Source organism: Anopheles stephensi, chromosome 3 (genome assembly GCF_013141755.1).
Source record: "Anopheles stephensi strain Indian chromosome 3, UCI_ANSTEP_V1.0, whole genome shotgun sequence".
Lineage (NCBI taxonomy): Eukaryota > Metazoa > Arthropoda > Insecta > Diptera > Culicidae > Anopheles > Anopheles stephensi.
Window position 1 is genome coordinate 88,646,414 of NC_050203.1, and position 25,615 is coordinate 88,672,028.

Here is a 25,615-nt window from a genome sequence, read left to right on the forward strand (position 1 = left end):
AACGGTCTGTTTAATGCTCGAGCAGTACCTATAAAGCAAACTGGGCAAACAACAGAATATTCCGATGGAAACATTGGATGAACCGTAATCAATCTTTAGCATAATGCTTCTCTGAACCAAAACAAAACCATCCAAAACGGCAGATGAGTACAACTGGAACTAAGAAATAAAAATAGTCCTCATGTTTATTTCTTCCCGGAGAACATTGTGTTCTGCTGCCCTAGTGGTAGGTGAACAGTTCGGGTTGCATTGTACTGCCACTTTATCACTTTGCACGTCATGTTATGTCGTCAGTATCGTAATCAACCATCAAATCGTGTCTCCCTCATCTCTCCCGCAAATTGTGCAAATTTTATCGAATTTCTTCCCTCGTACCTAAGAAAGGTAAACCTCTGACTGAATCCTCTACGCTTTTTTCATGTCCTATTTATATCCTTCTCCCAGACTGTATGCACTCTAACTGATCTCGTGCAGAACTATTCGTCTTTATTTATCATCTAGCTTTATGATGTACCGGACAAAGATAAAACTACATCACTCGTTAGGACCACGTAGACATAATACACTGGGTTATGGGGAAAACGATAATGAAAACTTATCGTAACTACTTCCAGTAAGTTGTCCTATGGAAGCTACACTCACCAGTATACCAACCACAATCGTATTTATTATATTCAGAAATATTTTCCTTTCATTACTTTGTACAACACTATTGCACACTTCAACGAAACGGTTATGCCAATCGCAGGCATAACTGTTTCGTCAGACATCGATTTTCCTCGATGCTTTGATTTCAATTTATCACAAATGCGATGTTCTACTTTCAAATTCCCAAATGCGCGTGACTTCCAAACTGAAATTGGACGCCGAAGTGCCTTTGGTGGTTGTAAAAACCAACGTCCACGTGACTTGCAAGAATGGAATAAAATTCTTAAGTTTCCTTGGAAGGAAGGGGAAAAGGAAGAATGAACAAACCCACCAACCTCGAAGCATTGTAAGTTTGAGTTGCAACCGATAAGAAGAGCAGTTAGTCGGCCATTTTAGAGTATTAAACCCATTAGGGTAAGTGCTTTGTAAACTTGTCAGTGGGATTAATGAAGAACATGGATCCTGCTTTTGGATGCTTGGTTGGTTTGAATGTCGATTACTGGAGATAGGCGCTATTTGAAAGACTAACTTTTATTTGCGAATCAAGTTTTTACCATTCAAGACAATGATTATTCTACATAACAAACAAATAGCACTACGACCAGGCCGTCCCTCATGAATAAAAATAGCAATCAAATAATCTTTTTCTATTCTATAAGACTATTATTGGGGAAAACTATAATTTTCTTCTATGCACAAAATTGAGAGACTTTGGGATCATGTGACAGGAAGTTCTGAACCCTAAGTCCAATAAATTTTAAGGTTTGACTGTCCAGTTGCTGCGACTTTTATTATTTTATTTATTTATTATTACGGTCAGACGACATATTGTCAGTTGCTGCGACTTCGTGAGAAAAAATTCTCATGAAATCCAGTATCAAAGTTCAATTTGACTGCTACTCGAATATATTGGCCATGGATGCACCAGCAAATTTTTTTTTAATTTTCCAATCTCAAAAATTTTACACAAAAACATTAAGATGATTTGGTATAAATCTCTTAAGTACAACCAAGAAACATCATTCTTCTGTTAACCACTTCTCCTATCGGATGCAAAAAATCTGATTAGGATCGTCGATAACTTTCCGTTTTGACACCGATCGATCATGCCAAAGGAAGCGTGCCGACTCGCAACAACTGCAATCCCCACGATGCAGACAAACCGTTTCATTTCACCAAACACATGTCTGTGTGCACACGTATTTAGTGCACATCGTTTCCCTTCTGACCATGCCTAAAAGTATGCACGTGATGTTTGCTAACGAATTTTTATGTTTCTTCAATTACAGATTCCACAAGGTAGCGGTGCTTGAAGCACAGAGACGATCGGAGCAACCAGAGCGTTCATGGAAAGGAAAACAACGCTGGCAGTGAAGCTTATTCCATCCTGAAGTGGGCTGCAGTTTCACGGTGCATCGGAACGAAAGTGATATCGAATCGTTGCAAGGCTTCACTGGCTAAACGATCGTCCGACGGAAGCGAAATAGATCGCGAAATAGGTGCGAGAACTGGTGCGCGAAACAACCGATCGTACTCGTCGGCCTCGGGAGTACGATTGCACGCTGATATCCGTTCGTGGTAGACTCGCGCGCTAATCCGGTGCCGAACCTGCAGCAGGACAGATCCTCCTCTACTGCTTGCGAGTGCAGGAGTGCAGCTGGTTCCGTCACGACGACCTCGAGTCTCTACCTTATCTGGTTCTGCGAAAGAAAATCTTGCGTGGGAAAGGTCACGCCATATAGAGGAAACCCGCGACCTATCGTCCCGATGCCCAGTCGGTGAAAAAGTGGGCCGGTGTTGAAGGTGCAAAGAAGGACCGCGCGAATCTGTATGCAGCGGTAAAGCACAACATTCTATCGATCGTTTTACGTTGTGTGTGTAGTGTTGTTTAATTCGTTACGTTGGATTACCCGTTCACGTCATGTTACGACGCGGTGCTAGTGGCTGGTGGATCTCGGTAGCCCTGCTGACGGCCTTTACCGCCCGGACTACCGTGGTGGCCCAATGCCCTTGGCAGCGGGAGGTACCCGATCTGCAAAACTCTTGCTTATGTGCCTACAACCTCGGACAGGAACTGTCCGTACAATGTGATCAAGTGAGTGGCCGGAAACCTCAGGACGATGTAATTTGGTCCTTAAACCACATTCATGTCTTTTCCTCTGCTCTTTCTTATAGGTGGATTTTCCCGTGTTAGTTGAAGCCTTAGACAAATATGCGCGTGCAACTCCATTGGATCTGCTGTACGTAAACAATTCGACGATCGAGCAGCTAGAAGGGGGTATGTTCGTCAACTTGAAGCTGCACAACGTCCAACTGAGCAGTTGCAAAATGCGACAAATCAACGAGAAAGCCTTCCAAGGACAAGAGGCAGTTCTGAAGAACCTAAATCTTCAGGATAACCTACTAGAAGAGGTACCAATTCGAGCGCTTAAACCACTCACCATTCTAAACCTCCTCGATATCTCGAAGAACCGATTGCACAGTGTGCCAAACGACGCATTTGCTGGATTGCGCAAACTATCCACCCTGAAGCTGTCCGATAACAACGTCACACTTGCACCATTTGCTTTCCGCGGGCTAGAGGCAAGCCTGAAAAATCTTAACCTCAAAGGCACAAAACAGAAGCGTGTCCCGGAGGCAGTTCGTGGTTTGCGAACGCTTGCCTTTCTCGATCTCTCGCAGAATGGCATCCGAGAATTACCCGGTGGGGCTGGCGTGAAATCTTTTGATGGGTTAGACGCCCTGACCGCACTCAATCTTGAAAGGAATCTTATCCAAAGCTTGGGTGAAACAGCATTTTCCGGTGTGCGAAAAACGCTTAGCTCGTTGAGTTTGCTTAACAACTTACTGGCAGAGTTCCCGGTTGGAGCGATTCACTCGCTGCGAGAGTTGCGTGTGCTTGATATCGGTTTCAATCTTCTCACTGCATTGCCTGAGACGGCGTTCCGAGGTAACCCAGCCGTAACGCTGCTAGCTTTAGATGGAAATCCACTACCAACCGTGCCAGAGAAAGCATTAGCTCATCTTAATCGAACGCTGCGAGGATTATCGCTCGGCGGTCGCTTCTTGCACTGCGATTGCAAGTTGCGCTGGGTGGCCGAATGGATCCGAAGTGGTGATTTACAGGTACAACTTCAGGTCCATTTCAAAGCTCAAGTTCCTTACTATAAACCCTACATGATCTGCATCCTTTCAGGTAACTTCACGCGAACGTAATCCACAGTTCTGTGGCTCTCCAAATCGCTTCCGAGAGCGCGGCTTTTACTCCATCCAACCGGAGGAACTCACCTGTCCCGAGTCAGAGGTTGCTCTCGAAGGACCGGTCGGTGTGGTTGAATCTTTGCTACCTAAAATGACCACAGCTCGTACCACAACAGCTTCATCTACAATGACCACACTTTTAACCCAATCGACAACGCTCAGTGGTATTACCAATGCTACAGTCTTTGTTGTAGCCACGTCACCCTCAACCACCACGCAGCAAGGTTCTTCAACGAACGCCGCAGAAACACAGTCTTCCAACAGCACAACGTCACAGAGCACGTCGCTAACAACAACGACACTTCCAACAATGAAACAATCCACCACAGCTCCATCAACGACTTCCACGACGACCAAGACACCGGTTACGAAGAATTGGCGCGGGAACGGTAGCAGCAACAACTCGCCTCCTCACAAACAGAGGCCCCCGCTTGTGCTCGGTTTCCCACCACAACGCGGTACCCAGATAGACGACTCCAAAGAGGTGCAGGTTAAAAATGCTTTCAGGTAAGATGGTTCAAGATTTCGAGCTGTCTAGCATTATTTCATAAAATCACTTCACTTCAGTTCGCGCCAGGACAACTCAGTGATCATCCAGTGGGACTCGGACACGGCCAACATACTTGGCTTCCGTGTGGTCTATCGTCTGTTTGGCGATAAGAGCTTTAAGCAGGGTCCACCGCTAGAGGCGAGTGAGCGTGAGTTCAAGATCAAGAACGTACCGTCAGCGGAATGCATTATCGTGTGCGTGGTGTCACTCGAGGAGATTAACGTAACGCCCGACAATGTACCATACACTCAGTGCCGGGAGGTGCGCACGGTAGCCTCACCCGCATCTAACATGGACAAGATTACGATCGCTGCCAGTGCTGCAATATGTGGCACAATCATCGTAGCGGTAATCGTCTTCATTGCCGCTAGCAGGTAGGGGATGATAGCACAATGGGAAGGAACAGAGCAGTTTGTCTGAGCTTAAGAATTTTCTAAAGATTCCAAAGTCTGGTAAAAAGCCTCCAACCCAACTATTTCTATTCTGAATATCTATTCCTATGCATATACCCATTCCCGAATCTCCAATAATACTAGTACACATACTCATGCACTACCGCTTTTCTTTGCATCTGCACGATCGTGTTTTTTTCTTTCTTCTTTTCTCACCCTGCAAAATCGGTTCAAACAACTCACCTACCCTTGCACACACACAACCCACCCACCTGCGCCTCTTTCTCTCTGTCTCTCTATGTCTCTCTGCCTCGATCGTGGCGTCGACCGTTTGTCTACAACGACAGGATTCTTTTCAGAAGACGTTCCAAGAAGCTGCAGTCCCTGTCGCAACAAAAGAGCGCTCTGCCGATCGCCGGTCTGCCGGTCAATTGCTGTGGTCCGACGCCGAGCCCGAACGGGCCACTCGGATCGCTGGCCACACTGTCCGCGTTCAACTCGCACAAGGTAAAGAAAAGCATATTTGGCAACCGTAACAAATTAACGATCACCAAACTGTGAGGAAAAAGCCTCGTGAGCCACATTTTATCAGTAATATATAGACGCAGTAGTTTATACCAAATTGTAGTTAGTAACTGGTTTAGTAGTGCTTTTAGTACGAAATTTAGATTAACCATCTAAACGAGCTGACAACTGAATAACAGATGTACTCGCCATAATACTCCAAAACATTTATATAAGTTCAGTATGGCACCAAGAGAGGATATGAAAAAAGTTGCTATAAAATAGGTTGCATTTGAGCGTCGAAAGGAGAGCCAAACTACGGTGTGAGATGAACAAGGAAATATGAGGCTGGAAAATATAAAAAAAGAAACCTCATTCAGAGTATAAGTAATTTCTCCCTTAAAGTTAATAAACATATGGAGCATTGACATCAACAGTATAAGCGCAAAGTATTCTTCAAACACCGGAAAACCCCTTCGGAAAAACCTTAAACACGTTAAATTGTATTGCACAGTGCAAAAGGTTTAAGTAACATCTGTTGTCGAAACATGTTGTGCTGGTGGGACTTCAGGAATACATTTTCCAGATTTTCCTGCTCGACTCATAGCACACAGGCACTACACATCAAACATGACAGCCTATGAGGACCCCATAAGCACAAAGCATCGGACCAAATGTTCTCCTCTTTTTTTCCAAAATTTTTTTTTTTTTTTTTTTTTTTATTCATAAAGAACGGCCTGGCCGTATTGCTTTTTCCAAAATTTTAACTGACAACAATTAATTCCACATTGCATTTTAAGGAATTCCGCACTGTTTGGGATTCGCCCACTTTAAAAATAGAAAACCACAATTCTGCCTGCATGTCGTCTCTTTTAGTTTGGCATGCCGAACAAATGATGGATCGTTCCTCGCCAGATATAAAAAAAAACTGTAGATCTGTTAGAAAAGAGTTTTCCACACGGACAACTTTCTATCATATCCATGAAAAATTACACTGTTTGCGTACAGACACTGTACAGAGCAAAGGATCAGAGCTCTCTAGAACCGGAAGTGAATTTTTCAGAGTGTCCAACATTTGTGGTCACCCAACAAACGTACCCGATGATGGTCCATCCCGTTTTTTGCAGGTGTTTGGGGTTTAAATTTTCAAACGGCGCTTTTTCAAGTATTTAAAGTTAGTGTGATGGTTGCAATGAAACCAGTGTGTCTGTGTACCTTTAATCAACATCTAATTTGGCAACTTTGGTATTGAAGAAGCCAACAGAAAAAAACGTGTTTCCTCCAAGACAAAGTGCAGTAACAAGCAAACCGGTGTGAATTTCAGAGCAAACGAATATAAACTGTATGTTGAATCTATCGCCCGATGGTGGCGGAAGTTTCTAACTTTCAAACGATAATAAATGTGATTAAAACTGACACATACACACCGTTGGCCACAATAAGGACACTACTTTCACTATACCCAACTTCTACCTCGGGTTGGGCATAAGCCAGTAGTAAGGATCCGTTTTGCAGTTCGCGAACGTGGCTCTGCTTTCTGGCGTCTTCCGTACCCTGGAAGAGATTTATACAACCAACACAAGAACCACGTTTATGAGCAAACTTTTCTCACTTCCAAACCCTCAACTAACACCAGCCTGTTCAGTGCAAAAGTGATTTTGTGCATTCCTACAGCATGAGGTAATGAAATATTAAAATTCTTTCCCATGCCATTGCCTTCGTCCTCTAATGCCATTTTATGCAACAACATCAATCGCACTTCTCGCATCACGACTCCATTATTTGAGTTTAAAAATAAACTTTGGTTACTCGTAAACAGCACTAAAAAAATCTCGGTGACACTTGGATGACAATTAAAGGGTTAATAGATACCAAATGAAAACACACACCCCAGTTCGTATTCATACGCAATTTTGATTCGTTACGAATGCTATGAAAAAAGCTCATTTGACTTTGAATTGTGTTTTTAATTGCTGGAAAGCCCAATGACAAAATTGAAATTTTTATTTCATAACTACGTTTCAAATAGTTTTGCTACTTTTAAAAGGAAGTACTACTTAAGCATGTTTTCATAATGTCTTCATTGCAAGTCTTATACGCTCTTCTATCTTTTCATAATTACGATCGCGAAAAAATCACTTTAACTCAATGGCAATTAAACGACAGATTTTCGCAACATCAGTCTCACGAAGAACTGAAAGAATAGTCAAACGGTTGAATCATTCTATCGTCAAGTTGCCACACAGTAATTATCTTTTCACGATCTACCTTCCAAAGATGAAAAGCACTTATTCAACCTGGGTTCAGGCACCAACAATTATGTTCCACTTTTTTGACTATTGTAGGCAGAAATGAAAACACTGGACAATGATGCTAACCGCATAAACGAGATACTATTTTTATCCCCAATGAAGGAAAACAAACCAGTTTTTACACCCTCATTTTTGTTCTAATTCAATGGTACACACCTATCACCCGGTTGAGCCCAGACGGAGTTTACAATTTTCCATTACTTTCATACCAAGCCTTATTTCTCCCATTCGCCGATGAAACACACATCGGAACACCCGAAAGCATGCAAACATTTATGAATGGCAGGTGTGCATGTGCATGTAAAGCGATGGAACAAGTAACCACGTCCGCTGGCAGCTCTTGTTAGCTTATCATGTTTATCACATTTAATAATCCGGAAAAACTGGGCCACACTGCAAGCACAGGCAACACACTACTGCTCTTTCCTTTTCGACTTCAAATGCCCTGCTTTCTTTTTCTGTTTTTTATTTCAATTGCATTTCTCTGTTGTTTTGCTTATTTTTCGTCGTTCGGACCAACGCGTTGGAGTATGCAGTAGCAAATTATAGAGTGAAAGATCGACCGAGAAAAAAGCGTCCATTTCTCTACAAGAAGATGTGCAGCAAATCTGCAAAAATGTGACGATTTTTCTCGTGAATGAGATTACTCCTTGCGTTTTGCCAAGCGGTTGAACACAATAAAGGCTGATTGCAATTGGCAGCTCGTTCGGAAGAAAATGACTAGGGGGTTATGGTGGAGTGCGCTGTTGTTGGTCGTAATGTTGGGTAATAGCTAAAATGATTGTCGTGGGCGCTAGTGGGAACAAGGATCGTAATGGCACACGAGCACCGATCACCATGGTGGTCATGAGGTGTCAATCATGATGATGGTGATAACAACATTGGTGGTGGTTTTGGACACAAAAAATAAACAAGAATATAAATTGACAAAACTGGCTCATGCTGATAATGTTCTGTGCTGCTACTCTCTCTCCAATGGCGTGCAGCAGGACTGGGACCAGGTGTCTGCATATAGCGGTCGCTCGATACCGCGACCACGCATCTTCCCGTTGGAAAATCAAGCCATTCCAGACGATCTCCGCAGTCACGTGTCCCACTTCTCGGCCGTCGGAGGCGGCGGTGGGGGTGGGCAGAAAGTAGGCAAGGCACGCTCGATAGCCGATGGACAGTCGCACCACAGTTTCTCCAATCACTCGCAGCGCGGGTATCTCGGTTCGGCATTTCCCAGCAATTTGGTTAACTCGCGACCAGGTTAGTGAGCCAACGTCATGGACATCTTGTATTGGTAGATAACTATATGCATGTTCTTCTTTACAGAACTAAGACAGTCCAGACAGTCGCTGGCAGCAGCGTCGGAGCGTATGTCACGAGCATCATATGCAGGTTCAATCGTACACGGTCCGGCCCATAGTATAGCTTCGAGCACAAGACGCACACGGCCAAGGTCTCGATCGCGAGACCAATTGAGTGGCGCGCATATCCACACCCATCAGCATCGTCCTGGCAGCCGGTAAGTAACAGTACTTCCGAATACACTTATGTAGTTGCTGCTAACAGTGTATAGAAATTGTTTTGCGTCATATTAGCTTATCGTATTTCTTGTTGCTTTGAAAGAATGTATCACTGTTTCTCAAGCTACGCTTCTGATTATTGATCAGATCGCAATACAGAGTACTAGTTTGTTTTTATCCCAACCTCTGAAATATTGTTAAATGGAGATTTCTATAACACCTAGCCAGAAATCCTCTTCTCTTATTGGCCTATCGACCTCTTAGTGATACCACGTAGTTGGATAGTCAATCCTCACTACGGGGGAACTGTCCGTATGAGATTTGAACCTCGGGCCTGCCGTGTAAAGACCGGCACCATTGTTGCCTCGGCCACCGGACCGCCCCTCTTATAGTACTTGTAATCTGAAACTCAGAACCCTTATCTCTTCCAGGAAAAATCTGGAAACTTCTGATTAAGTGAAGGACTAGGAGATTCTTGCTCAGACTTCTTGTACTTTACTATTCAGATATATAAGTAAGAAGAACCCACACTATAGTTGGAAACTCTCAAATGCTACGATGAATTCTAAATTGAGGAACCTCAATTCTGTTATCAAAAACCTGTTATCAAATCTGTAACAATTTACTGTGGCAGAAACCATTCTTACATCAAAGAAACAAAAATCAGATAATGTAGACATGCATCTGCATCCATGTCTATTCAACCGATGGCCAATCTTAACCAAAGCGTACTTTTTCGTCAATTGACAACATCCAGCTGAAATTTTCTCGATGCTAATACGACTTTTCTCTTTCTTCCACTTCATATATCAAACATGCTCTCCCTCCCACATCCACAGATACTCTACCGCCGGCTCAACACACACGCTCAACAACTATTGCGACACGTCCGACAACTGGACCGATCACGACATGGACATCTACATGGCGCGCAACCCAACGGCACGCAACGGCGGTATGGTGCCCTTATGAGACCGGCTGCTCGTTTCCTGATACGGTGATCTACCGCACGATTACGTTGAACTTTTCTGACATCGACTCTCATCCGACGGTCCTTTTCCGCCTCCCGCAACTGATGACCGTCGGACGACGGATATGGTGCCGTGCGATCAGTACAGTACGGAGGCACCGCCCGAGTATAGCAAAATTAACGAACATGAAATGATCCCACTAGCAACGATCCGATACAACGACGAGTACGGTGTTGGCGGTGTGTCGGTGCATCCTCGAACGCCACCATTATTAAGCCACAAGCCGCGTGACTGTCGGGCGACTACACCACCACTCGAGAGTCTGCTAGTGTCCCCGAGTGGCCCCGGTTACGTCGAGTTGGAAAATTACTGCAATCGGCTAAAGGAGAACCTACAGCACTGAACTGAACCAGTGAAGGAGCCATTCCAACCAGGATTCCGACCGTTAATTTTTCTTTCTTTCTCCACCAACCTCAAGGGTGGCAAAACATTGTATGCAATCATATACTTGTAAAACAAGCCGCTACTAATTAGCGACACGGTCGATCTATGGATAAACGCTATTTAAAAAGCATTGCAGCATTAATTGTAGACAATTTCAATGACCAGTTATGAATATAAGGTAGTGGATTTAGAAAATGTATGTTTAAGCAAAGCATAACACGAAAAGCACAAAATGTGGGCCTTTTTTGCGAGTAGCCTAAGTAAACAAAAACGTACTAAACAAATCAACAATAAGAATGACTGATGTCACCAACGCAAATGCATTAAACGATATAGTAAGACGACGGGAGAAACAACCCGAGACGCGTAGTTAAGATTTCAACCCGCACTGGACATACACGTTTACATACCCATACGTTCCCACGCGCACATATCATCCAGTCTCTCCCAGGAGAAACTTTATTAGGCAAGAAACTGTAGAATAAACACTTGGCAAAGGTCCTGCAAAAAAAGGAAACAGGCAGTACTAATAGAAATCATACAGCGATTACGATTCATCCAAAAAACGGAATGCAGATAGAACAAGAAGCATTTTTAGGATGATTTTGCAAAGGCAAACACTGTTTCATACACGCAATACATTCGGGACAAAACGGGCTCTCAAATATATACTCACGTTCTTCCCATGTGTCCTGCACTTCCCAGATCCCTTCCCTAGCATCAAGCAAGCTTGTCCAACAGAACGTCAAAACCTTAGATCCTTCAGGAAATTGAAGGTTAGATGTAACCGTGTTGTTTTTAGATAATCATCTCCACTATCCTTTCCCGACCATGTTGTTTTCTGATTTCTTGCACGTTTATTGCATCGTGTGCCATCTCTGCCCGGTGTGTTTCTTGTTTTGTTTGTTTAGTTTTTGTCGGCATAGGCTAACCTTTTTTCCGGATGAGCGCTCGCATCTTCTGTATTTTTGTTTCCATTTCACATAACCTTATCCTTACTTCTAAACAAACGATACATTAAAGGACCAAAAGGAATCGTCTATACTCAATGGAAGAATAACACAGATTGTTTATTATTCGTCTTTTGATTGAATTAATCTGACAAAACGGCGTCAAGCCGTCATACTTAAATAAGTAAATAATTGAAATAATCCAACGAATGGACAAGGAGCATGGCCAGGATGTGAATGCTTTTTAAATTATTTTCATCAATGATTGAAAATCCTTTTCAATTATTTTCACTGATAATTTCCATCGAAAACCGACTCTTCTAACCTTCGTTGGGGTATTTTAATCAATGTTCAATCATAGTTTAGTGCAATCCCTTTTCCCACCAATAATCCTTCATCCTTAAAAATGCATCCAACAACGAATGCAGTTGTTAAGTTTGTCTTGTACACCGTAGCTCATTCGTAACATTAACGGCTAAACGAAAAGTAACGATGTAGTTTAGCGAAATGTGCTAACACTAAGTTTAACATGCGATAGTTAACAAAAGCAAAACAGATAACAGAGAAAGATTGACAGAAGGATCTTCCCCACTTAGAGTTCGTAGTGTAAGACTAATAACTAGGCTAAGTATACCACTGTACGACCAATCTTAGCCGTAGATCTGTTGTTTATGTTTTTGATTGATTGTTCGTGTTTATACACGGTAATAAATGCAATAAGTGTTGGGATTGTAGCTTTTTTCTAATGTAATGAAAGTCCCGTATTCACATGAATCAATTGTCGATTAGCATAGTAGTAGTTCAAGCAAGATAAAATTAATATAACATATTGTAACCAGTAACATCAAATCAAAGGTCTAAACAACAAAAGGGATTTGGATATTGGGAATAGTGGTACTGTGGATTCAACGGGGCTTCGAATAGGGAATTGGTTTAGAACATTACTGTTTAGAAAAATAAGAAGAGTCTATACATGTATGCACTGTTCGATAACTAAAAACAAGGCGATCACTATGTGTTGATTTGTCGTCATTTATGTGAAGTTGTTTGCATCTATTTGGCCAGATAAGCGAATTGAATGGAAGCATGATTATTCGGTTTCAGAAATTGCAGCATAAAGACAAATTATTCATTAGTATATCAAAAACAAGACAAAATCAAATCCGTACACCAAATATGATAAGGCAAAATACGCACGAGATGGTAGACGAAACTTGAACATTTAACTTATTTCTTAAAAGAACAGTGCGAATGTAAGACCAATTGGCGGATCATTAAACGAATGGTATCTATTTTTGTACGTAAACACAACAGAAAATCACTGAAAAAATACTCAGCATAAGCATAGATGAATACGGTGCGCACCCCAAATGCCAAAAAGGCCAATGGTGGACCATGTGCAACCAAACAAGGCAGCCTTATTTCATTCAATTTTGCGCACTGCATAGTGAGTCTCAGTAATATACATACATTTTTGTTAAATAACAATTATAACACAATATCTTGTGTCTTATATGGCTTGTGTCTTTTAGCACACGCATATGAATAAGCCTTGCAGGTACATAAGAGGACACGTCGATTGAATGCATTGTGTGATGTGTTAAACAATTATCGGTACTGTAAGAACCACCCTTGGGCGGTTCTTGACTATAACGATTCACGAAACTGTCCCTCTACCTTATAAGAAAACGTATTATTGTACAAAACGTTACTGCTTTGGGTTTTTGATCTTTTTTCTACAATTTATCCGTTTGAAACTGATGTCAGGTTTTACGTGGTCGGAACTATTGCCCGCCCGCACGCCCACCACCGCAACACCTTTTCCATCGATCATCCTCATCGTCCGATACGAAAACTTGACATTACATGAAGACGGGAATAATGAACACAGTTGAAAGTTAACATAAAACAAGCAGATGAAAAGTGAGGTTGAAAATGTTGTAAAGAGATGCTTGTGGATGCATGTGCAAGACAGCTGAGATAAGACGGTAAGTTAAAGGAGAAGTTATCATTAATAATAGAGAACCCGCAAGAGAAGATTTGAAGTGTTGTAATCGAATCGACTTAGTTGTTAACACACAAACAAATATAACTCTATTCTCCCTAAAACCAAGTGCAATGAAAGCTACTGTCCATGGACGAACGGAGACGTGACAGGAGACATGTCAGGAGCAGAGAGTTCGAATTTGAATAATATTTATACAATATACAAATCTAGAATCATATATTGTAAAACTAAAAAGATGTAACCCCCACTAGTTCTTCCCCACTGACGTAACAAAAGGGAACGCAATAAATACAGCTGTATATAACAATAATCAAATGAAATAAACATCAATTTAAAAGATAACACAAACACTTGCTCACCCCGGTATTTGAATGCAGCGTTCCACGCGATACCGCATCTCCTGTGCAAATTCGGCCCACAGCTGGGCAACCGCGCGTTTTCCACCGAAGCTCGCATTGCACAACGCCAGCAATGTCGCCAACCGATGCACCAACGAGTCCGGATTTGCCGATTTAATGCGCATCGGATCGAACTCGGCCGGACTGGACACGGGGGGTGCGTATGGCCACCGGGGTTCCTTCTGTGCGTCCGGAAACAGATAGTAAAGCATATCCTTCAATAGCTCTTCGTTTATTGGGCCCTCGAGCTTAGTGGGTGACGTATTTGGGGTACCAATGCGCGCAGGGAGAACGGAAGAAAGTTGTGGGATTTTGGATTCCGTAAGTATATCGAGCGGATTAGCACCCGCGATCGGAGGCATGTTTGTGGAGAACGCGAGTTCGCTGAAGTATTCGGTAAGGGCACGCTGAGAGTCGGAAATTTGCAGGTACTCCTGCAGACAGTCGGTCAGATAGCACACAGGTGTGTCTTCGAAGTGTGCCCGAAGACTCCAAAACGGTGCTGTTAGAGGATCAAAGTCGGAATAAGTTTGTGAGTCGACCACGACGTTGTCTGCTACCTGGGGCCAAGTGCAGTGGACGGTTAACTCAGCAACCGGATCGATTGTTACGCCGAATGGAAGCGAAACGATGCTGGTGGGCCAGTTCTCAGTAAAGGGGACACTCTTGTCACTGATATAGCTTCCGGAAAGAAAGCGTGTAAGTTGGTACGTAAAGCGAACCGAAACTACGACACAATCCAAGTAAGTTACTCCAATCTTCCCTTTAAATACCTCTAACAGCCCGGACAGATACTTGCAGGTTGGTGGCGTTAGGTGCAGATGAACAATATCGAACAACATCCGCACCGATCCCGACTCACAGACGCCCAGATACACGTGCTGCACCTTGTCCATGGCCTGCACAAACACAGGCACATCGCAACTACTTTCCGCAACCGCAATATGCACCGAGCTCATCAGGATGCGGATCTGACTTTCGTTAGAGATCGATTTCTTCAACGGACTAACGATCACAAACTCGCGCAATCCGTACCACTGCGCAAGCGGATGCAATTTCCGCTCATCAACATTAGCATCCGCTGATCGCTGCCCACCATACGCCATGCAGTAATCATTCTCGATCGACATCAAATCCACAAACGTTTGACATCCGGTCGCAGGTTCCGTTGGTTCTATACCTTCCAGTTCAGGTTCAAGCACCGCACGGTAATGTACAACCTGCAGCTCTACATCCGCAAATTTGATCGTTTCGCGTGCCACATTCCAGGTGCAGTTCGCTAGCTCGTGCAGTCCTAGCTTCCGGAACGTGCTTTTTCCGAACGAGAGCTTCCATTCATGGAATATTTCCTCCAGCCGAGCGTTGAATAGCTCCCAGTCGGAGGCAGTAGTGAAGTCTTGCTGGAAGAACTCGTTATCGTCGACCTCTTCGTTTATTACCGACATGCTTCTATGGAATTGCGGTACACAACACGTTTAGGGAAAATTTGGGCGAGAAAACACGCGGAAATGCACAACACGAAATATCACTTTCACTTATCGCAAGTCACGGAAAACACACAGCACAATAATTGAAACCAGAAAATGTAAACAACTATCTGTCAACTGTCAAACGAATGCACGATAGCAGTGGTGTGCGTGCAATCTCGGGCTACTGTGTTTGGACCGACAAAACAACTGTTTTGTTTGGTTACAAATGTTATGCAAAGTTAGCAAAGAATTTAAATAGACAATTTATGTTACACATGTTCAGCTTTATTATTTTCTCGCTGTCCGTTTTTCACACTTTCTTCCCATTTATCTTCGCCAGTTTGTTTCTGGCAATCTTGTCAAAGAACAGCAACCCGGCCGCTCGTTCGACCGTCTCCGGTGGTACCTGGAACATGGACAACGGTGTCCCATCGTCTATTTTTTGATTTGGCAGTACGTACGATTCCATCTCCAACCGACCATCGGTCGTTTCCATTACAACAATCTTATAGAAATGTGTCGGAACGGCTACGTTGTTTGATCCGATCACTTGGTACTTCACGTACAGCTTGCCATCGTCTCCCCTTCGTGGCAAATACAATGGTCCAGTACAGCAGTAAACATTTGGGTACTGTTTCGTTAGCTTTCTGACGTGTCGCTCAAGATGGTTCCATTTATCGCGATTGAAACCTACACCGACCTGAAATAGAAACAACGATTCACATATGAGACAAGTCAATATAATTTTAACAATTGTTCTCTAACCTGCGGTGCCATGTTTGTCAAGAAGAACGTCTGATCGCAATGCTTTTGCTTCATCCGATGATTTCCCGCCGCAGCCAGATGACCCCGATCAAACCCAGACCCTTTGTAGTCGGTGTTTAAAGAGCGGAAGAACGGATGGACACTTTCATCCGCTTTGAAATCGCTTTTTGCTCGATCAACGGCATCATTGTGCTTTACCGATTGAGGTGTTAGATGCTCAAATACCCAATGTGCGACACGTGTCCTTCTATCGTATGAAAGTACGTAATCGTCGAATGATCGTACATTGTCCAAACCGGGAAACCCGTACTTCATTATCTGACCAACACGGCTCACGTTTACCAGGGCCGATGATTGACTTTCAGCAGGGATGGGAGTTGCTGCCGACACGGTTCCGAATATGGGCAGGCCTGGTTTGGAGCAGAACCGCTCTTCCACCTTGCCGGTGTTTACATAATCAGTACGCCAGAGCAACTTCCGTCGTTCGAGATATGTTCCCGTTAGATAGCCACCGAAACCAACAGAGGACACTACGAACAATCGAGACATGACATTTTTGGATGTCATTTTCTAAAACTTAATTTTACTATTGCACAGAACGAACCACATGCAATGCTTGCATGGGATAGAAGATGATTTACGCGTAAAGAACGAAACCAAAACAAACCGCATACCAGCGAAGGGGCAGGAATGTCAACATTATAGAGGCTGTCAATCGATGCTGTCAGTCTGTCATTATCAGCTGCAACTCACAGCAACAACAAATTCCCTGCAGGTGGTGCATCATTCTATTACGCATAGAGATTCAGCAATTACACAAATTGTATTAATGCAGTTAAATGTTTTATAAACCGAATCAAAAATGTTAAGAAACAAAGTTTACCCATTCGTTAACGCTGTAGTGAACTCGCCATTCGGGTGTCGCCCGGCTACTTTTCTCCGCAAAACAAAGCCTATCCATAAGCTATTGTTGCATCAGCTTTGTTCTCTGAGAACGGCAAGTATTTTATCATCACACAAAATTATCAGTTGAACATTACATGATTTTCCTTTTAGGCTGATTGCATAGTCGCAAATGAAAAGCAAAAATGTGGCTTTAGCACATCCACGGCAACAAATCAGCTTAAAGAACTGAAAACACATTTGTCACAACGGAAAGATTCCTCGTCTTCGTCTTTCACCCCAAGTATAAATAAATTCACAACACGTTCGCATAACTGTGGTGAGTTGCGGCTAACACACGTCGGACAGCAAGTAACGCTTTGTGGATGGCTGGAATTTTCCCGTATGAACAAATTCTTCACACTGCGCGATGGTTACGGAACCGTGCAAGCACTCATTCCCGAGGATGTGTGCCACCGATTCAACTTGGATGGATTAGCATTCGAATCGATCCTGTGCGTCTCGGGAACTGTACATCCACGTCCTAAAGGCCAAGCAAATGGAACTTTGCCCACGGGAGAGATTGAAATTCTTGTGAGCGGTTTAGAAGTGTTGAATGAAGCGAAAAAACGACTTCCAATCAACGTGAAGGATCATAATCGAGCGAAGGAAAATCTTCGCCTGGAGCACCGGTACATCGATCTGCGAAATCGAGATCTGCAACACAATCTGCGCCTTCGATCGCAGGTAATCATGAAGTTGCGTGAATGTATGATCAACAAGTACGGGTTTGTGGAGGTCGAAACACCGACCTTGTTTCGAAGAACGCCTGGAGTGAGTGTTATGTTCGGGAGCATGAATAGGATTTATGGAAAACTTACGGTAGAACTGCTTTTTTTCAGGGAGCACAAGAGTTTGTCGTGCCGTCGCGGAAACCAGGCCATTTTTACTCACTCGTACAAAGTCCGCAACAGTTCAAGCAGATGCTTATGGTTGGAGCAATAGATCGATACTTTCAGATTGCACGCTGCTACCGCGACGAATCGACCCGACCCGATCGACAGCCCGAATTCACACAGCTTGATATTGAGTTGTCTTTCACGGATCGTGAAAATGTTATCGAGTTGGTTGAACAGGTGCTAATGCAATCTTGGCCGTACGCTGACAATCCTATTCAGGGTCCTTTCCCTCGAATGACGCTAGCTGAGGCGATGGAACGGTTTGGGAGCGATAAACCCGACACACGATTCGGATACGAACTGCTAAATTTCAGCGAGATGCTTGGAGCGCACTTAACTTCCCCAGCTGGAGTACAACAGCAGCAATTTAGAGCGTACGGAATCCTAATCCGTTCGTATGAAGCCCGAAACCTTCCGACATCGTTGAAGAAATCCTTGGAAGAAATAGCAAAAAAGAGCAGTTTTTGTAAATTTACTCAAAGCAAAGTTACGTCAGACTGGAGCTCAGGAGCGATTGTTCGTTTGCTTGGAAAGGAAACCGCCGAAACATTGGCCAAGCGATTGACCTTACAACCGGACGATCTATTGCTTCTTGGTTGGGGAAAGCAAACTTATGTGGTAGGTTTGCCTTATTATTATTTCTTCTATTTTTAATTCCTTAATAACATTTCTTTTTTCTTAAAGCAAAACATGATGGGCAGGATACGTTTGGCTGCCTACGAAGCCTTGGAAGAGCGTAATCTCGTACCGAAACGCCAGTCCCACGCGCACAACTTTCTCTGGGTGGTAGATTTTCCTATGTTTAGCGAGAATGAAGAAACGGGCCAAATCGAAAGCACACACCATCCATTCACTGCACCACATCCGGAAGATGCAGCCGCACTTAACGCACCAAACCTCAATGATAGCTTTTATAGCATTCGTTCGCTGGCTTACGATCTCGTGTGGAATGGTGTTGAGATCGGTGGAGGATCGATTCGTATCCACAACCGCCAGCTACAGCAAACAGTGCTCAAGGATGTGCTAAAGATCGAGCACTCCCATCTGAATCATCTCCTAGAGGCGCTGGAAAGTGGTGCACCACCACATGGTGGCTTTGCAATCGGACTCGATCGTTATGTCGCTTTACTGTGCAATGCCGCATCCATTCGCGAGGTTATTGCGTTCCCAAAGAGCCTGGACGGTAGGGATCCACTTTCTAAAGCACCTGTCCCTATTAGCGAGGAAGAGAAGCGAATCTACCACATCCGAGTGGTAGAATGATGAGCCAGATGAATCGATAGTTGGCACATTTTTTTATTCATCAACGACGGCCTGCCTGGTTGTATTGCTGATAGTTGAAACATTATAATAAAGAAAAATGTCCGAAGTATTATTCGGTTCTCGATTCGCAAAAAGACGGAAAGAACAAAATACTCATTTTTTATTATAAAAATCCGACAAAAGAAACACATGAATGTTCAAAAACAAAAAACTTGCTTTACCAAAACGATGTACAAATTGATACAAAAAGGTGCACGCCCATGCAGAAGTAATTGGAAAATAGAAAAAGTCTTGAAGATGATGGTGGTGATGTTTTGGAATGCGTTCCTTCGTTTTTTAGCAGGACAACAGTGAGCGGATATCGTTTTGGTACTACACCAGCACGTCGTTGTAGTTGGTGATGACAAAGTCGTGATAGTACATCATGATCGCGAGCGGCTGACCCAAGATTATCGAAGCCCACACGAGCATATTTCCCCACCGAGGACCGTAGTTCGTCTCCATGTACTTAGCAACGAACGAGAGCGGAATCTGCGCCATCATACCGGTAAAGGCCCATACCTTGAACGTTTTGAGCGGCACGCTTACGAGGTACTCGTGGAAGAAGGCACTGAAAAAGAAGACGATCACCGAAGCAGCCACCTTGGAGTAACCCAGCTCCACCACCGGTATGTATAAATGGCGAACGCACCATCTAGATAGGGACATTATGGCATGTTTAGTAAGAACTTGTCAAAAGGGACCAAGTGCATGTTAATACTGACTTGTGCACCGGCATGTTCCAGGTCCGCCAGAACGTGTCAATATTGTTCGCGTTCCACCAGTCACTGTAGAAGTTACGGTCGGCAAAGTGTAATAGCTCGCCCATCAGGTTCAGGAAGGAATGGAATGTTAGGTAGAAGAAGCACAACCACATCAGATGGTTTGGAATCTACATGCCGGTGTACAAGAATTTAAATGAATGCATGTCGATCGCATAAAATATGGTAGGCAAATGCTTACGGCAAGTTTTAGCAATCGTTCGGTCATCTTTGTGAGGTCCATGTTGGAAAACGGTACGAGTGAGTTCCGAACCGACGGGATCATCCACTGTTGGAACAATCCCATCACTATGTGTACACCAATCACAACCTCGAGCATGCGCTTAATCAGGAACCGCTTCCGGATCCGGTTCGTCTTGGGAAAGTTGAGCTCGTAGCAGAGGGTGGGCGCGAGCAGGAAATAGAGCAGATCGAGCGGATGCAGATTGTCCGGATAGTGTACTAGAGCCGGCACTTTGTCCTTATCTGTATAGTTACTGGTCGAGTTGCCGTTTGCCGTTCGTTCGGCTTCCTGATCTCGTCCATTCTCTGATGGTGAAGTAGCCAAAAGGTCAATTCACGGAAACTACTAAACGATATTCTCTGTCAATGGGATACTTACGCAACTGAGCTATCGTTATGCTTTGCCGCCGACCGGAACGACTGTGTCTGTGCTGTTTCTTTTCCGAGCGACACCACAAATTCACCTGCACGTAACTCCAAAGCTTGAGGAACAGTATGCAATAGATGAAACATACCGTCATAGCTCCCACTGTGGACAAAATGAGAGAGATACAAACAGTGTTGATAAAGATAGAGGAATTGTGTGTCACGGGCCCAATGCTACCCTCCACTAATTATAGCTAGTCTCCCTCGAGCTTCAAGTTCAAGGGCTACACGCCTACAGGTCGCACAGCGGGCGCTGTATGTAGTTGTTATACACACAGCAATTAAAAGGCCATTTTTACCGGCCGCAGAACCGTTCATTTGTTGCATACTTACCTAAGCTAAATATGTGTCCTTTCACGTGTATCACAACCATCGGGATCAGCACCAGCACTATGATGTTGATGATGTGTACCGTCATTCCGGCACTTTCGGGAATGATGTCGCTCGCGAGAGATCGTTCCATCATCAGGCAGATCATAACTGGCACCAGCGAGTCTGTGGGAGTGTTAGAAGATGCACATTATGCGAAATTGTCCACAAAACAAACCCAATCTTTACAAATCCAATACTTACAGCTTAAAAGCAGCAGCGACGGATAACCTTCACCTTCACCCTTCCCAGTAAGGACTGTAAACCATTGCACCGGATCAACGCGAATACCGTATCTGACGAGATCGAACACAACGGTTAGAAAGTGAACATAATCTGGTGGCATTTGCGCCAGTACGTACTTTATAAAGTTCTCTAGCACCAACCGAACGCCTCCCATCGTGAGCAACAGAAAACCCCAATTGACTAGACCGGTGAAGTTGTCGAAACCAGAGCTCCAGGAGAACAGCGAATCCCGTGGTCGATGGCATCTGTCGAGAAAGAAGGAAAAAAAACTGTCTAAAATTTGGCGAAACCTCTAGACGTGGGGGACAATGGACCATTAGCTGGCGGAGAGCATGTTCCGTTTTGTGTGAAACATTTAACTGCTGGTGGTTATGCTTTCCTGGAAACGGTTAGTTCTTGGCAATTGCCATCTTTTAAAGCTGTAATTAATTGGCGGACAGATTAATCAAACTGCAGTTTGCGTGTTGCAGTTGTGTAATGAAACCCTCGGTCATTTGGCAGGTGTCTATCAATCGATCGGACCCAGAGTCAGTGCTCAGTTCCTCGTTGCATGCATGATCACGCAACCCATTCTGCAATTGCTGATAACTTCCTTGACCCAGTTTGAGCGATCGTTCTGACCCAAATCTGAACCCGAAATTACAGAATGGGCCATCCGAAGCAAGGCCAACATGAGACTGCACTCTCAATTCAGAGACGGTAGTTAATGACATAGTCCAAACTATTACAATAAGCGGCCCGATTGAGGAAGCGACAACGGCGCCGGTTTTCATACGGCAGGACTAGTGGGACTTGACTATCCAACTACGATGACCTAAGAGGTTGTTAGGCCAAAGAAGAAGAAGAATAAGAAGACCTATGACGTTGAGTCAAAGAAGAAGATATTATTAACATTCTGCCATTTTCCGCAGAATCGTTTATGTCGCTCAGAAATGGGGTAACGATATCTTCTTCAAAGTTTTCTAACTCATGGCAAGCAATTACTCACGGTTTGTCCGGTTGTGATTTTCGCTGCTCCGACTCCTTTTTGGTGATCTCTTCCGCACGGGTAACACTTTGCGTGCGTCGGTACCGAAGCTTGTTTTCCTCTGTTGCAGCATGTGTTTCGCCCGACATGATTTGGGTGGGTTGATTGCTGTTGTCTCTCTTTGGTTGTTAGACGACTTTTGAACTGCACACTGGTGTACCGAACGGGTTACTCTGCGGGAGAAGGAAAATAAAAGAGTGCCACTGTTAACTACACTGGATGATAAGAAAGGGTCTTTAAGAATTTGGGCGTTTAGAGCGTGCTTCTTATCGTAGGGGGACCTATTTCAATTTACAGCAGTGCTATGTGTATCGGAAGCCTGAGGATTTTGGTCATTGATATCGAAGGATTAGTTGATGATGGAAAGAGCGTTTTTCCTCCAATCATGCTGACTTTAAAACTGAGTTGTGGTTCGCTTATCATGTTTAATGTATATCCAAAGTTAATCAATTCTCTCTAGAATTTTACATTAATCTGTTTGCATTGGTGTTGCAGAATAAAGTTCCAAACCCCATCCTATCGCCATTTGATGGTGTCATTATACAGCAAGTGCCTCAACAACGCTATCCCACGGACGACTCACGGCGATAAGCAATCCAAACACGTCTGCGAGGGATGATGCACCCCATCGGAAAATGCCGGCAAGAAATGGGGTCACCGAGATTGTTAAAAAGCAATGCAAATATAACCTGACAAAAAAATGGAGCATCCTGCAGGTTCCTATCTCCGTCTATGGAAACAACTGCTCCCCGCAACACGAACTAGACCAAGGCTATTGACCTATAAAAGCGTGCTTTATACATTACACGGGGGTAACGCATTTACATTCTATTAGGAAATGGGACGGTTTTATTTGAATTGGATTTTTTCTTCTAACACGGAGGTGCGTCATTCACGTGTGATGAACTTGACCATGATGAACTTGACCCCCACGCTACTACAGTTACACCCGGCACCGGTGGTGTTGGAAACATGCAACAAATACAGTGCTAATGATGCAGCAACGAGCGTACGCGTTATTTAACCGCCAATTACTTATCCTGTGCGATCCATAATCTTAATCTCATAATTCAATTGTTTGCCGTCCAATTAAAATAAAAAAATCAATTTTTCCCCCCACGGAATCTGGCACTCTAGAATATACAAGCTTAGAATACTTGTGATGCTACGACTTTGTTGTTGTATACGTGACGAGCTTTTGATACGAAACGAATGACCGATCGACCTTGATGTTACTTATGAGCAGAACAGTACACATTTAATATCCCCGATGTGCCGGTTGCACTCATTAATTACGCTTTTGTGGCAGGCCGGCTGTCTACCACCTGGACACTTCGCCGCATATCAATTGAATGCACACACCGGCCAGTCGTCCATAACAACCAAGGTTAAGCACACTTAGTCACAAGAAGATCAAAAACAGGTTTTTTGGTAGGTTTGTTTCGATGTCCCTTCTCATCCGTTTTGCGATCTCTGTACACAAACAAATAATCGTATTGTGGACGCACTTTTTCACTAACTATTTGCGAGAACCGCCATCAAGGAAGCAAAAATGTTATTGACCCTTTTTAACTCAACCGCCGTTCTTACGGCACCAAACGTCACTAAATGAAGCTAATAAAGCGAACAAGTGCTCTGGACGGTGAGTGAACACACATGTTTCCTTTGCACTAATTACGTAAGGCACACGATGCATTTTATGACCACTTGCTTTGCGCTTGTTCCCGTCATTTTGTCTCTTCGTTCTCCTAATTTCGAGTTTGGAGATACTTTTTTGGTTCCTCCCAAACGGTGAAAGAAAACACGTGCAATGCTGGTGAGCCAATTATCTCACTAAGTCGTAATGTTTGTTGACGACTCTTTACACCCTTGTACACCATCGTACTGCATCCAGTAGTGCAACATTGTGACACGGCCGAGAATCGATCTCAGCCGTTGGCCGTTGGTGTAAAAAGTCCGACGCGCATTCTTATCAGCTGTTCGTGAACAAGGACCATTAGAGCCCCTACACACACGCTACCTAAGCAAGCGAAGCCGATGCTACTTGATCTCGCGCAACTCTAAACTTTATCAGTGATAGAGGCAACCAACGCAACGCAAAACCAAATTCAACGACGTACGACGTAAAATATCGAGCAGCTTGCTTCCCCGGACAATTAGATCTAATCTCCCAAAAGCGCGTTCATACTCACAAACACGCACACCAGGGGAACCACGGTACAACAGTTTCTACGAACGCACAGTCTGTATGTATATGGGCTGCCTGCTTTTACTGATTAAATTTGAACCGATCGGTGGTGGTGCACATTATTATCGCTACTAGGCAGGCGTTCATCGCAACGCGCCTTGTGCAACCGGACTGGTGAAGTAGCGTAGAGCGTGACATCGAATCGAGTGCTCGTTATGGTAGGAAGTCGCACTATGGGGCACTATGCTTAGCTGTTGGGTGTGCGCACATGCGGTCCCTCTAAATATAGAGCAAAGATCGAAGCTCGAAAGACTTCCTTCGAATGATTGTACTTGTGTTGTTGTAAAATAGTTGATCATGTTTAGAGTGTTACTTCCTCGTTTAAGACATTTATTGACCAATTCTTACTGCACCTGATCGGATGTGGATCTTCGTCATTGGTAGTGTAATTTACTGTTACAGTGCGGGCTGTTTGAATAGGCGGTCAACAACCAGTTTAGACGATTCATATCAGTCTTTACAACGGTCAGCTGTAGGAGTCATGTTTAACGATCATCAGCTTATTATCTCCGTATATTGAGAAAAATGTTTTCAATTTTATAATCACGTCCCTCACTGTAAACTAACCTCCCATCTGGTGTGTTTCGTGAGGCGTTTTCCATTAGCAAAATTTCAGGTACCAAAGCCAGCGAAGGAGCTTTTGTTGTTAATCGGATATATCCTCATTGCACCAATACATTCACGAGTACAAGAATCTAGCATTCACACGCTGTATGCAACTTAGACCTTCACTACTAGTTGCTTTATGCCCATGGTAATTACAGCACTCGAGACAGGCAATGGCTCATGTTCGCGGATCGATTGAGACGGCATATGAGGTTAAATTGTTCAAACTGGCCGTTATTTATGAGTTTATTTACTATTGCAAGAAGATGAATATGATTAATTATAATAGATGCATGTGTAAATAATGTTACTTACATCAAAAAGGAGCGTAGAAGGTGTTAAGGATCAGGATCTCAGGAGATG

At 43.8% G+C, this 25,615-nt stretch overlaps 5 protein-coding genes across 43 annotated transcripts in view; 2 read left to right on the top strand and 3 right to left on the bottom strand.

The window, feature by feature from the left end:
* LOC118514157 (leucine-rich repeat and fibronectin type-III domain-containing protein 3) overlaps positions 1-13,895 on the top strand; it is a 96,847-nt gene extending 82,952 nt beyond the window's left edge. For 10 of the 15 annotated variants that reach the window (XM_036060779.1, XM_036060780.1, XM_036060774.1 and 7 more), the window contains 8 exons: positions 1,938-2,743; positions 2,824-3,774; positions 3,845-4,416; positions 4,477-4,833; positions 5,199-5,358; positions 8,654-8,918; positions 8,985-9,177; positions 10,018-13,895. In XM_036060779.1, the coding sequence (XP_035916672.1) occupies positions 2,570-2,743; positions 2,824-3,774; positions 3,845-4,416; positions 4,477-4,833; positions 5,199-5,358; positions 8,654-8,918; positions 8,985-9,177; positions 10,018-10,150 (2,805 nt within the window). In that variant the 5' untranslated portion in view covers positions 1,938-2,569 and the 3' untranslated portion in view covers positions 10,151-13,895. The remainder of the gene's footprint in view (positions 1-1,937; positions 2,744-2,823; positions 3,775-3,844; positions 4,417-4,476; positions 4,834-5,198; positions 5,359-8,653; positions 8,919-8,984; positions 9,178-10,017) is intronic. The other 5 variants (XM_036060788.1, XM_036060784.1, XM_036060787.1 and 2 more) reach the window with 5 other exon arrangements.
* LOC118514156 (rab3 GTPase-activating protein catalytic subunit) overlaps positions 1-15,579 on the bottom strand; it is a 106,885-nt gene extending 91,306 nt beyond the window's left edge. The window contains exon 1 of the mRNA XM_036060772.1: positions 13,911-15,579. Coding sequence (XP_035916665.1) covers positions 13,911-15,394 — 1,484 coding nt within the window. The 5' untranslated portion in view covers positions 15,395-15,579. The remainder of the gene's footprint in view (positions 1-13,910) is intronic.
* Positions 15,580-15,681: 102 nt separating this feature from the next.
* Positions 15,682-16,897, bottom strand: LOC118514162 (endonuclease G, mitochondrial). Its single transcript, XM_036060826.1, has 2 exons — positions 16,184-16,897; positions 15,682-16,118 (listed from the first exon to the last, which is right to left on the bottom strand). The coding sequence occupies exons 1-2, from the start codon at positions 16,748-16,750 to the stop codon at positions 15,729-15,731; spliced, it is 957 nt and encodes a 318-aa protein (XP_035916719.1). The 5' UTR covers positions 16,751-16,897; the 3' UTR covers positions 15,682-15,728.
* An 11-nt stretch (positions 16,898-16,908) lies between these two features.
* Positions 16,909-19,423, top strand: LOC118514159 (aspartate--tRNA ligase, mitochondrial). 2 transcript variants are annotated; one of them, XM_036060799.1, is made up of 4 exons: positions 16,909-17,180; positions 17,240-17,899; positions 17,968-18,642; positions 18,709-19,423. In XM_036060799.1, exons 1-4 carry the CDS (start codon positions 17,046-17,048, stop codon positions 19,285-19,287), a joined length of 2,049 nt encoding a protein of 682 aa, XP_035916692.1. In that variant the 5' UTR covers positions 16,909-17,045; the 3' UTR covers positions 19,288-19,423. The 2 variants fall into 2 exon arrangements, with proteins under 2 accessions (XP_035916692.1, XP_035916691.1); XM_036060798.1 differs by having other exon boundaries at positions 16,918-17,180; positions 17,240-17,812; positions 18,709-19,399.
* LOC118514160 (diacylglycerol O-acyltransferase 1) lies at positions 19,303-25,584 on the bottom strand. Of its 24 annotated transcripts, none has more exons than XM_036060819.1 (9): positions 24,591-24,821; positions 22,360-22,571; positions 21,488-21,616; positions 21,330-21,421; positions 21,090-21,251; positions 20,710-20,859; positions 20,290-20,636; positions 20,052-20,218; positions 19,303-19,981 (listed from the first exon to the last, which is right to left on the bottom strand). In XM_036060819.1, the coding sequence occupies exons 2-9, from the start codon at positions 22,485-22,487 to the stop codon at positions 19,660-19,662; spliced, it is 1,497 nt and encodes a 498-aa protein (XP_035916712.1). In that variant the 5' UTR covers positions 22,488-22,571; positions 24,591-24,821; the 3' UTR covers positions 19,303-19,659. The 24 variants fall into 24 exon arrangements, with proteins under 24 accessions (XP_035916712.1, XP_035916715.1, XP_035916713.1 ...); XM_036060822.1 differs by having other exon boundaries at positions 19,395-19,981; positions 24,519-24,759; XM_036060820.1 differs by having other exon boundaries at positions 19,395-19,981; positions 24,419-24,596.
* Positions 25,585-25,615: the final 31 nt, after the last annotated feature.